General features: G+C 43.6%; 1 protein-coding gene across 3 annotated transcripts in view; it reads left to right on the forward strand.

The window, feature by feature from the left end:
- rtkna (rhotekin a) overlaps window positions 1-13,056 on the forward strand; it is a 161,488-nt gene that overhangs the window by 129,495 nt on the left and 18,937 nt on the right. For all 3 annotated transcript variants that reach the window (XM_084055724.1, XM_084055725.1, XM_084055726.1), the window contains exons 2-3: window positions 6,604-6,865; window positions 9,125-9,178. In XM_084055724.1, coding sequence (XP_083911850.1) covers window positions 6,604-6,865; window positions 9,125-9,178 — 316 coding nt within the window. The remainder of the gene's footprint in view (window positions 1-6,603; window positions 6,866-9,124; window positions 9,179-13,056) is intronic.

The raw sequence follows: 13,056 nt of genomic DNA on the forward strand, positions 1-13,056 counted from the left end.
TCCAGAGAGAGAGAGAGAGAGAGAGAGAGAGGAAGGGGAGAAAAAGAGAAAACAAAGCTCCTTCTTTTTTTTCTTTTTTTTTACTGTATTATATTTTATTTAAGCTTGCAGCTTGCCGGAGTTGTTGTGCTGACTGACCACTAGAGTGCAACAGTCGTGCAAACTAAAAGATGTCATCGATTTTAAAGAAACAATCAGTAATCAACAGTTTTATAAGATAATTGATTAATAATCAAACCCTATTTTGGGTCAAACCTTTAAAAACATAAACTTCTCCCTGTTGATTCAAGAGCCTCCGCACACACTCAGAAATATTCTTAACCCATTAAAACCGGGCAAAGCGTCTTTGTAATTTTTAGATTTCTGCGTTGGCTATTAAAAATAGCACATATGCAAGCTCGCAGCACTGCTATTTTTGAGCATTTTTTAAAAACATCTTAAGTTTGAGAAGATTTAGAAGGCATTTGTAGAATCGGCCTCGGGTTTTGAGAACAGACTGGTGAACGGCTGTGTCGACGCACGTCTCTGCCCTGGTCCAGGTTGTCATTGGACAGTGTGTATGTCCTCGTTAGTTAGTTCCAACAACCCTTCATCATCAGATAGTCTGATGTCTCTAACGCTAACTGACTGCCAGATGGTCACTTCCTCTGTCGCCTCTCTGTAGCCGTCTGGCAACATAGAGAGACTGAGGCTGATCATGTGGGGACATAGGCCCTCACAAGTATAGCAATACAAGCACACACACACACACACACACACACACACACACACACACACACACACTGACCCTACGTAGGTGTAGATGTGGTCACAGATGGTGCGTAATGGGCTTGTTTATGACCTGCTCTTCTGCGTGGTTAGGCTTTCCTGTCTGGGTCGTTGACCTCTTGACCCCTACCGCTGACCACTAGCAGACGGCTACCTCTCCCCACATACGCCAGCGGGGACGTGAGTGTGTGTGTGTGTGTGTGTGTGTGTACACATAGGGCCCAAGGAGGAGGGCTTTGAACCCCTGACCTTTTACCCGTCCGAGTTGAAAAGTGCATGTACTTTTGCTTTGGCTGGTGTTAATGCAACACATTCTCACAGATAAGCGTCAGTTATTGCTGCTCTGTCATTTTCACTCCCTAATGCGTCACTATAAGACTAGAACAACTACAAGACACGTATTGGAGCTTCAAACACTATTCAAATCGGTGGATTACCTGGTAGCAAAAGCAAAGCAAAGCAAAGTTTGTTGTTTACCCAGGGTGTCGGACTAAGTACGAAACTTGTTTCCAGCCGGACCCTGCATGGAAGCCTTGCTCAAGGGCTATTCAGCGGTGATTCATGATGGATGTGATGAATTGGGGAATCGAACTAGGGACCTTCCGGTATCAAGGCCGCCCCTCTAACCACTAGGCCACCGCTGCCACTCAACACCGCTGCAACAAAACCGCTGCAACAATTGACTAGTAACCCCAACCTCCCACAGTCGATTCCCGCTGTGGTATGACTTTTTTTTTACATACATTTTCTCTTCTGGTGGCACTGGCACAAAACTTTTTTCAGATGGTGGTCTGCGGCCAAATAAATATCAATTTGGGGGTCCTTGACTTGAAAAGGTTTGAGAACTACTGTCTTAGAGAACCGGACTTTAGTTACAACTGTACTTTGATGTTTTTTTTTTTTTTTTTTAATCTACACCAAAAATAGATGATCTACAAGCTCACGCATTTGTGACTGAAGGAACCCTGAGGACTTTGAGAACCACTGTTCTATATCGTCTCTGTCAGGTGTCCAAAACTGTTACTTTTCAAGATAAAAATTAAAAAATGTCAAAAGTAGCAGTTCGGCAACTCAAAACGTGGCACGAATTGAAGCGTTTTGAGCTTGTAGATCTGCTATTTTTGATACTTTTGTGTGATGCTGTGTTCATTTATGAAAAGAAAAGTTAAAATATGGAGATAAGAGGTTATATATCTTGTCAACCCCAGCCCCAATTCTGTTTACGGTGAATTAATTTATATGGCTCGGGTAGTAGGGACTGTTTTTATTATGAGACCACAATTAAACAACACTTAGTGTTTATGTTATATATATCCTATTAAAAACTATTAAGTAGGTGTGTAGAACTTGCCTCCTTCACGCAGTAATTTCATCATTACCAGCCTTGGCACTGGCGAGCATGCAGGCTGGTATTATTATCATTAAAAACAACGTTATCTACCTTATGCAGGATGAATTACAAATATATGCAATTAATTTTCTGAAGCAGGTTGTTAACGTTTTTGCACAGTGCTGTAGAGAGCAGTTTCCTGTGAGTCCAGCGTCCAGCCCAGCAGCATGGTGGATCAGTGTGTGAAGTAATGTAGGCTGATGGATGGACCTTCTATTCTCAGCTTCTTCTCCAGTAGGAGAACAAGACTGTTAATTTAGCTGCTATAAATACAGGATTCTGTTCCTCCTCACAGCCAGGTCCACCTCACACACCACACCACTGCACTGTGTGTGTGTGTGTGTGTGTGTGTGTGTGTGTGTGTGTGTGTGTGTGTGTGTGTGTGTGTGTGTGTGTGTGTGTGTGTGTGTGTGTGTGTGTGTGTGTGTGTGTGTGTGTGTGTGTGTGTGTGTGTGTGTGTGTGTGTGTGTGAAAACTAGGCAATTAGTACATCGCCTGATCGAAATTATTTGAGCTAATTGCTATTGTTTTGCATAATCGTTTCCAATGAACACAATTATTGGAAAACAACTCACAGTTGGAGATAAGAAACCGCTCATCTCCATATTCAAACTTTTAGTTTTTTTTCCGTAATTTAACACCCTTGGTCATACTACAGCATCACTCAAAAGTAGCAGATCTACAAGCAATCTGCTACTTTGGAGTCCTAGAAAAGTAACAGTTTTGGACACATGAGCTTTCCACGCCGGCAGAGATGATAACATGAAAACAAAAAAAAAGAATTGGGAGTCTGGCTGCTTATGTGTTTTCTCTCTCTCTCCGTTCTGTCTTCATCTATCTCTGTCCTCTGCTCCGACACGGAAGGAACGAACGCCGCCGGGTTGAATTCTAAGCAGGCGTTCCGTCTCACGTCCAATCTCTGTATAAACAAACACTTTGCCCTAGAAATCCAATTTAGTGTTTGCACACACCGACACACCGCAGACAGACACTGTCTGTGATGCCATCTGGGTTTATATAGTAGACATCCAGAACCAGGTCTTTTCTTTCCTTTTCCTCCCCTCTAAAGTCTAAAGTGTCTGTCTCTGGGTCAGTAGAGGAGATTGTTTGTCTAGGGGCCCCTAGGGGCCCTTCTTCTTCTTCTGCTCAGCAGCAAATAAAATAGAATCTGTCCACAGTGTGGAATGGATAGTCGTGTTACTCAGTGGTGGAAAGCAACTAAGTACATTTACTCAAGTACTGTACTTTATTGTGGACTTTTACTTGTAACAGTATTTCTATATTGCAGTATTGGTATTTTACTTAAGTAAAAAATGTGAGTACTTTTACCACCACTGGTGTTACTCAAACCTCCAGTAGCACCACTTTGAAGTTTGGTTTATTATCTTTTATCAGAATGAATGTGCTTTGCTCACGCTCCCTAAATCTGGCTCTTTATTCTTGGTGCTGGAAGCCTCTCATGTAGATGAAGCAATCTCCTCGTGATGGTCTTTGATCCCTCCTTTAATGTTTGCACTGTGTTTATTGAAATAGATGTATCAAAATAATGGCGCCGGGCCGAGCAGCTCCATCTTTCACACGACGTTGGCGTGTTGTTGCATGGGAGGCTTCTTCACGAGGGGGGGGGGACTGTATATTTTGGACAGTGTGTTTGATTTACAGCTGTTGGTGTAGCTCTCGCCGCCATGTGGAGTCTAGTTCCGTGCGGTGCGGTTTGATCCCCTAAAGAGCTCTTGTTATTCAACACACCCATCAGTACTGACTGACACAGCGGTGGTGAGGCCATTAATAACCCAAAAACCCGCCGGCCACGTCCCAAGTGAGAATCTGTGTCCAAACCACATATTAGACCCCACTGTGGAACAGAACATCATGTGGGCCTGATTGTAAGAGACAGGGAGATGGAGGAAGGGGAGGAGGGGGGGGGGGCTGAATTAAAAATGATGGAAATTGCATAGAGAGCGAGTCTGTGACTCAGACTGAATGAGAATGAGCACAGTGGTAGAGAGGGAGGGGACCGGGGATTATTATTTAGTGATTGTTGGTGGAGAAAGAATGACTGTCTGTCTGTTAGACCTGTCACAATTATTACATGATCGCCTAATCGCAATTATTTGAGATAATCGCAATTATTTTGCATAATCGTTTTTTCCAAAAATACCAGATCTACAAGCAGACAGCGCGTCGTTTGCTTGTAGATCAGCTGTTTCAGCAATATGTCAGTAATTTCTCTGTGACACCTTTGGAGTTATCTTTGAAAGAGTTTGACAAATCTTGATAAATCTTGATGAATCTTCTCTGGCACAAATCATTTTCAATGGGCACCAAATACATATAAATGTGGGGGTCATTGAAATGTTTGAAAAGCAGTGATCATAATCCTCTACTTTCCTCTAGTATCTATGGTAAATGGACTGCATTTATATGGTGTCTTTCTAGTTTTTGTGAACTTTAGCGCTGTACTATATAATTCACACACACACATTCACACACCGATGATGCCAGAAGGAACCATGCAAGGCACCAACCTGCTCATGTGGAGCAGTTAGAGGTTTCAGTGTCTATCCATCCATCTCTCTGTAGGCTTTCTGTTGTGCTGCTGACAGTGTGGAGGGAGAAACAGGGATTTGTTGTTTAAACCCTGCAAGGATAACCTCTGCCTTATAGGAGGACAACATCAGACAAGCTGTGTGTGTGTGTGTGTGTGTGTGTGTGTGTGTGTGTGTGTGTGTGTGTGTGTGTGTGTGTGTGTGTGTGTGTGTGTGTGTGTGTGTGTGTGTGTGTGTGTGTGTGTGTGTGTGTGTGTGTGTGTGTGTGTGAGAGAAACGTGTCACATGTGGTGATGTGTGTATTCATGAATGTGTGCGCGACTGAGTGTCTTTATAATCACCCGAAGTGTGCATGACAGTGCATATCTGGGGTCTCTCATCTTCGGCTCCAGATGCTGTGTGTTTGACAGCTTAATTCTTCATACAGTACTTCCGAGAGTGTGTGTGTGTGTGTGTGTGTGTGTGTGTGTGTGTGTGTGTGTGTGTGTGTGTGTGTGTGTGTGTGTGTGTGTGTGTGTGTGTGTGTGTGTGTGTGTGTGTGTGTGTGTGTGTGTGTGTGTGTGTGTGTGTGTGTGTGTGTGTACGTGCGTTAAGAGTTTGCTAATTGATGTCTTAGCAGGCAGTTGAGGGCAGGAGGCACAAGTGTGCCAAGTTTTCCCTCTTGTGCTAATAGCATTCACGCTACACACACACACACACACACACACACACACACACACACACACACACTTTTGGACTATTACGCTCCACACTGTTGTAATCCACTGGAGGAAACTTTAACACAATATTCATTTTTCACTCAGTTAGTTTTTACTCACCGGGAGACTCTCATCGTCCATAAAACATCTCAAACTCTATTTGGTATCAATCTGCAGTCTAATCACTTCAGCGTTTCTCCAGGAGCCCTGCTGTCCTGCTCTGCATTTAAAGCAACTTGGTGAATTTAAACCTTTCCCAGTGTGAACCCTCAGTAAAAAGCCTGAAGCCATTCATTCCATTTCTTCATCAGTTCACTGAGCTGTATTTAACAGAAACATGGAGTGATTTTCCACCTGGTGACATCGCCATGAGGACAAACTCTAGACTATTAACTCCCATTAACTTTAGAAGACAAATGAGTTTGTTGCCGGGCCTCGGCTGATAGGGTTATGGGAAAGAAACCTCTTATCTCCATATTCTAACTTTTTGTGTTTTTTCGTAAATTAATGCCCTACGTGATCATACTACAGCGTCACACAAAAGCATCAAAAGTAAACGTTTTGGACATATGGGGTTTCCACCTGACAGAGACGATAAATTAACAATTTAATTCGGGGGTGCCGGGGATGGAAACGCTATTTACAGGGGTGCACTGAGCCCAAAATAAAGTTTGAGAACCACGTCTCTATATTACCTTATCTTTTAATTTGACCAAAAACTAAATTATTTCGAACAGAATCAGAATCAGAATCACTTTATTTGTCCCTTTCCCCTTGTACTTACTTACATACAGAAAATGAAATACCGTTCCCCCTCAGCCACTTGCAGTGCAACATAAAACATCAAGCCTATCTAAGAAACATAAAAAGACCAAAACTAAAAACAGCATAAACAAACATTAAAAAAATATATATATGTATGACGTGCAATTCATCTAAAAAAGTTACCAACACAGCATATATTGTTAAAGTGCCATGGTGCAATACTTTAAAAAAAAGTTACCAGCACAGTTAGTAAAGTGCTGTTGTGCATTTTAAAAGTGCAATTACATCCTGTCCAGTCCAGCACAGTCCAATCAGGGGGTGGGGGGGGCAGTTCATTGACAGTCCTCACTGAACTCACTGAACATCCTATGGGTTTGTCATCAAAAGCCTCTGACATTAACCATGCCTCTCTCTCTCTCTCTGCTCTTTTCAGGACAGTGACATCCAGAAGAAGATCGACCATGAGATCCGGATGCGTGACGGGGCCTGCAAGCTGCTGGCGGCCTGCTCCCAGCGGGACCAGGCCCTGGAGGCCTCCAAGAGCCTGCAGACCTGCAGCACGCGCATCATGGCCTACATGTCGGAGCTGCAGAGGATGAAGGAGGCGCAGGTCATGCAGAGGGTGGCGCGCCGCTCCTCGGACACGGGCGCCGTGGACGACCGCATGCCCTGCAAAGGAAAGATAGCCATCTCGGGTGAGTTATAGCGCTGTGTGTGTGTGTGTGTGTGTGTGTGTGTGTGTGTGTGTGTGTGTGTGTGTGTGTGTGTGTGTGTGTGTGTGTGTGTGTGTGTGTGTGTGTGTGTGTGTGTGTGTGTGTGTGTGTGTGTGTGTGTGTGTGAGAGAGAGAGAAGATAACACAAGAGAAGATAAACCTTTATTGATTCCCGTGGGTAAATTCAGGCATCGTAGCAGCAGCAACAGCAGACAGTAAGCGTTAAACGCAGACTAGGAGTGTAAGTGTAGAGAGATAAGAATAAGATAAATAGACTTCTGGAGTCTGTCACCGCCTCACCGGAGATCTGTACTGTACTGCGCCTTTAGGCCTATCTTATATATACAATTTGAATCCTGCGCCATGTCGGTTGTCCGTATGCGACGCCAGTGTGACGGTGTGACGTAATCTGACATCACGATGACAACGCCAGTGTGACGTAATCTCACGACAGCATGACATCACATGACATCACATCCTACCTATAAATTCTAGGATGCCGTCAGATCGCACCAGTTCGACGGCTTCCATAGTGGGTTTTGGTCATTGGAGAGGTGATGCACGTCACCTCTTTCTGAAGTGGGTACTTTCAAAGCCTGCCGTGGATTTAGGAGAGCACAAAACTCTCTCTCACACTGTGAGGTGCCTGTAAGGTGGCACTGCAAAGTGAACGACGCGTCACGCTAGACGTTCGGGCCGCGTAGCGGCCCGAACTTCTAGTATATGAACAATCTTGACTATCACCAGAAAATACAGTATGTGCATGGATATGCATGTCTCATAGATGAATATGTACAGTATGAATATACAGTATGTACAATATGTACATATAGTAACCGTGTCAGCCGGCCTGTGGGTATCTGGATGATATATTGTTGCTGTCGGGCAGAAACCTCCTATCTCATTCTAACTTTTTGTGTTTTTTTTGCGTAAATTAACGCTCAACTTAATCATACTACAGCGTCACACAAAAGTAGCAAAAGTAGCAGATATACAGTACAGAGCCGCGCTTCGAGCTTTGTCAACACGTCCACTCGCTAAATGTACATTCACCTGACAATCACAGCGTTTATTCACACCCACACAGACATACATACATACATACATACATACATACATACACACTCATACATACAGCCCATCCGTTTAAAGTCTGGAAAACTTCCATAATACAGTGCATGTGTGAAAGTGAATAGAGAGACAAAAACAGGCTGACTGACCCACAAAGAGATATATAATACAATGAAAGAGAGACATATCAGAGTTAAGGAACGAGATTAAAAGAGAAGGAATCGTTTTCATCTTAATGGAGAACAACTCTATCAGGCTGAGGCTGACACCGGCACTTCCTCTCTCTCAGTCTCTCTCTCTATTATGGGATGTTTCATCCTTGTTATTGACTAGCTGTGGGCCCCGGAGGAGCTGTTAGAGGCTGTTCATCAGCCCGACCCGGAGGTAGAGAGCAGTCAGGTGAATATTGAACTTCACTACAGGGCTCTTAGATGGCAGTGAAGGAGGAAAAACAACTACTTCACAGTTATATCGTTGCTGGATAACCAGCTTAGTTGCCTTGTGGTTAGACTTTTTGCCTTGAGACTGGGGGATCAGGGGTTCAATCCCAGATAGATTCATACCAAAGACTATAACAATGGTACCCAATGCCTCCCTGCTTGGCACTAAGCATAAAGCTTTGGATTGAGGGTAAGTCCCTGCGACATACTAACGTCATGTCCAGAGGGTTACTTTTATATCAAGCTTTCTCATAAGTAAGTAGGTTGGAGAGACTTATTGTCGGCGTCAGCCGAGAACGCGGGAGTTTATCCCTGTTACACTGAGCTAGACCCCTGGGGGATGTATTGCTGAGGTGGAGCGCCAAACCTACCACACTTACAGCATGATTTGCCCCTACTCATGCCACTGAGTTGGCGGTGCCCGGGATCGAACCCACGACCTTGTGGTCCAAAGGGCGAGAGTGCTATACCGACTGAGCTAGCCAGGGCTACCCACGGCTTATTAAGGGGCTCATAGACACACAAAGCAGCAGTGAGGCTGGAAAAACAATTGCACAATTCATACAGTATATGCGTCTGAATATTGCGATTGTGATGTATACGACAAACAACGCATGTGAACATTTTTGTACCAGTTGGACACTTATTAATTGAAGTACTGCAGTGCCAGTGAATATTACTCTTTGCTTTATATAAAGCTATAAGTTCCCTGTGGTTTTTGTCTTCTCAGATCTTCGGATCCCTCTCATGTGGAAAGACACAGAATACTTCAAGAACAAAGGAGGTAAGAAAACACAGACGGTTTAAACACTGTCTCAACGATGTGTCTTTTAAAACTCATTATTCAACAATAATGTCTATTCTTGGTCCAAGTATCATCGACTTTTATTCCATTTTCAGTTTTTTTACTTTTATTTTGAAAATACTGAATAAGCTTCAATAAGTACCAGAGGCTCTGGTTTTGCTGTGTTGTGCGTCTGTTCTGTGTCTCGTGGTGTTTGTGTCGTCTCGTCCATTTTTAGATCAGGCCTGTCTAGCCAAAAGGCATTTGTCTGTGTGCTGATCATTTTGATGTGCAGGGTGTTTATGGTGTTGTTGCCAGATCCCTGGAATCTGTTTATGGTTCTCTCCCAGATGTCTCCGTCCGTACTGTCACAGGAACCCATTAGAAATATGACATCCCTTGGCAAAGAGGCAATACCACAAAGAGGGACTACAAAAAAAACATCAGCACACAGGCGCAGACAGAGTACTGGGTCATTATTTGTAGGGCAGAGCATGACATCTCTGTCGGGTGGAAACCATATCCACGTTTTGAGCTTGCGAATCTTCTACTTTTTATACTTTTGTGTGACACTGTAGTATGATCAAGTTGACAACGACGATGATAGTGAGCACCAAGAAGGAACACAAGTGTATAGGTCATTACACACCGGCGATTATGCGAATATACGCAAAATTTGGACTTGTTCCGAATAAATAAAAGACACTTTTTCGCTTCGCTTTTTCGCTTTTTCTCCATGAAAGCTTGCATTGACTTTATAAGGTTTTTAAAAAAACGTATTATTCGCATGAAAAAAATCGCTCCCGGTGTGTAAGGACCTTATCTGTTGAGTGTCACCTTGGAGTGATGCCTGTAGTAGGTTTTCTGTCCTGTGGTGAGCTGCATGACATTGCTGACTTTGTTCTAAAAACAGACATACAGTTGGTTCTGTTTATTCAAACCTGTGTCTGTGGCTCCTTAACATTTCTGCAGCAAGCTGCTGGTTCAGGTGTGCTTCAGTAACTGGCTTTCCATCAACCAAGCTTTTTTATGCACATTTTTGATTTGCGCATAGAACAGAAACACTGGTAACGGAAACATGTCAAATAACAATCTTGAAAAATGTGTTGCTCACTTGAGGTGGTTTTTGCCAGCGTTATCGAAAAAAGAAATGCACAACATGGGAGATGGAATCTGCTGGTTTTGTATAAAAACTGTATTTACAGTGCTTATCTCATGAACCATCTCTAATATTGCATGAGAGTAGTGGATGGAAAGGTGCATACATCTGAATATTTGCCATACATTTTAATGAAAACCAAGCCCAGTAGATTATACAAAAACTGTATGATGTTCTTCTTTAATCTGGGGGTTCCCTGGGGGTAAAACCTGCTAACTGCTGATTGTCTATCCAACTAGGCCATTAATTGCATTCACCTGATAACACAGATCTAACTAACCTTAATTAGCCAGCCACTATCACCATGGCTACCAGGTGAATACAAATTAACACTGTGGAAGGAAGCATCTAAACCCCAGCAGTATATTTTGGACCCCTGAGTCCAGAAGCACGTTTCTGAACCGGCCGTGTTGATTGACGGTTCGTTACTGCCCGCCTCATCGCTGGGAGTTAATGCAGGTTAAACACGTGCACAGTCATTATAGAGCTCCGTGCATGCCACCCCCCCTCCTCCCCTCCCCTGACAACCTGAATGGAATTAATGTGCGTGACCGGAGCTCACAAATGAACCGAGGAGACAGGTAGAGAGAGTCCTTAACGACGCTTAATGAGGCCATTAGTCCAAGGTCATTAAAAAGCATGGGGACGTTATTATGAGAGAGAGAACCCATGAGAATGAGAGCAACTGGGCAAGATCCCGGTTTTTAACGTATTCTCGGAATGTTACGTTTGAAGGCCTCTTAAATATTAATGACTGGGGAGGCCTCGCCGAACGCTTCAATTTGTAAACAACATAATTTTTCCTTGTTTAAATGATTAGTTATTTCTACTGTCTTGAGTTAGAGCGTAGAGAAAAAAGGGGACAATATGCAGTTTCAGAACCCTAGGATATTGTGATTGATTATCCGGTCCATGCATTAACAGGACATTCCATAACGTTGGCTTTCAATGAGACATGCAAGAAATATAAACAGTCTATATATGGAGTAGTTTGTGCCACGTTCTACAATGTCAATGATATACCCCATGGACATTATTTGCTGTTAATATTGGTTACAGTAGTTATTTATCTTGGCAGGAGGGCATCTGTGAAGCACAGAATGCCCTCGGGAGGAGTAGCTCTATACTATGCAATCATCATTATTATTATCAACACGTTGTGCACTGTAGTTATAAGCACCTGGCTCAGAGCAATGTGATGGAGGGGAGATTACACCAGAACAGTGGTGAACAAAACACAAAGACATTGTGTAAGACTTAAGTGGATTATAAAGTTAATGTGTAATGCAGGACCAGTCTTGCAGTGTGGTGCACAAAATTTACGAAATATCGCCTCTGTCGTTTGGAAACCTCCAATGTCCAAAACTGTTACTTTTCAGGATTCAAATTCAAAAGTACTGTAGCAGATCTACAAGCTCGAAACGTGCCGCTTCGCGCCACGTTTCGAGCTTGTAGATCTGCTACTTTTGATGCTTTTGTGTGACGCTGTAGTGGGATCAAGTAGGGGCGTTGATTTACGGGGGGAAAAACACGAAAAATGTAAATAAGGAGATAAGAGGTTTCTACGCCGACAGCAACGACATACAGTGTAACTCAAGCGAAACATTGGTATTCAGCAGCACGGCTGGTTTGTTTTGGACTAATAACAATGCTTTGGCTGTTGTCCAACCATGCGTGCGAGACAGCGATGCGGTACAAATAAGGTGTATTCTAGTAATAACCTTACTGTAGAATGGCATTTATCCAGCTGGGTATTTGACCTATCATCATAGTAGCCTACTTGGCAGGTGGTAATAGGTGGTTGTTGTTTAAGTCCCACGTTGTGTACAGTAATAAGTGCATGTGAAACAGCTGGCAGAGTAGTGTTTAGTTTCCCAGTCTACTGTAGGTCATATCATCTCCTCTGTGTACCGCTGTTGAAACAGCCTGTATATACGCCTCTGCATTCCTGTGAAAACACTCCTGAAGGACTATAATGCTGCCGTGCGAGCCGAGGATGAGCTCTCCAATGGAGTCGTTTAGAGGAGAAAGAGGTTGAAAATATCTTCCATATGTTTGGCTCCTCGTAAATATTCTCCAGGTCAGTAGTTCTCAAACTTTTTTGTGCCACAAGGACCCCCAAATTGATATATATTTGACCCCCAACTGAAAATGTTTTGGTGCCAGGGAGATTTGTGTTAAAAAAGAATTCCAAATTTTTCAAACTATTTCAAGATTTTTCAAAAATAGCCGACGTATACAATATGGATAAAGGGGTTAGAATTTAGCTGGGGACCCCCCTGGAACCCCCTCAAGGGACCCCTGGGGGTCCCCAGACCCCACTTTGAGAAACACTGCTCTAGGTCGTCCTCAGACGAGCCCTCCATCGTCGCTTTCAGTCATCCCGGTTCTCCATACATCTGGCCAGCTCGTTGGTGCTTTGCTCTCCAGCATCTTTCTTGAGTACATCCACGTATGTTCGTGACCCGGTGCCTGGTTCCCACGGCACCAATTTGCTGGCTGGCAGCTCTTGATGTCTTTGGCAGAGTGTCCTGCTATAGTCTCATTCTCCTGGCTGCTATTTTCTCGCTCACCCTTGGTATTCCATCATACAGATTCTTGTTGGTAACATGTTCACTCTTGCTGATGTTAAGTACTGCACGCAACATTCTGGCGTAGTACCCGTCTAGAGACTTCTGCAGGGTTGGCTTCAGGGTCCAGCATTCACTGCCATAGAGGA

Source organism: Gymnoscopelus microlampas (assembly GCF_963454915.1).
Source record: "Gymnoscopelus microlampas genome assembly, chromosome: 4".
NCBI lineage: Eukaryota > Metazoa > Chordata > Actinopteri > Myctophiformes > Myctophidae > Gymnoscopelus > Gymnoscopelus microlampas.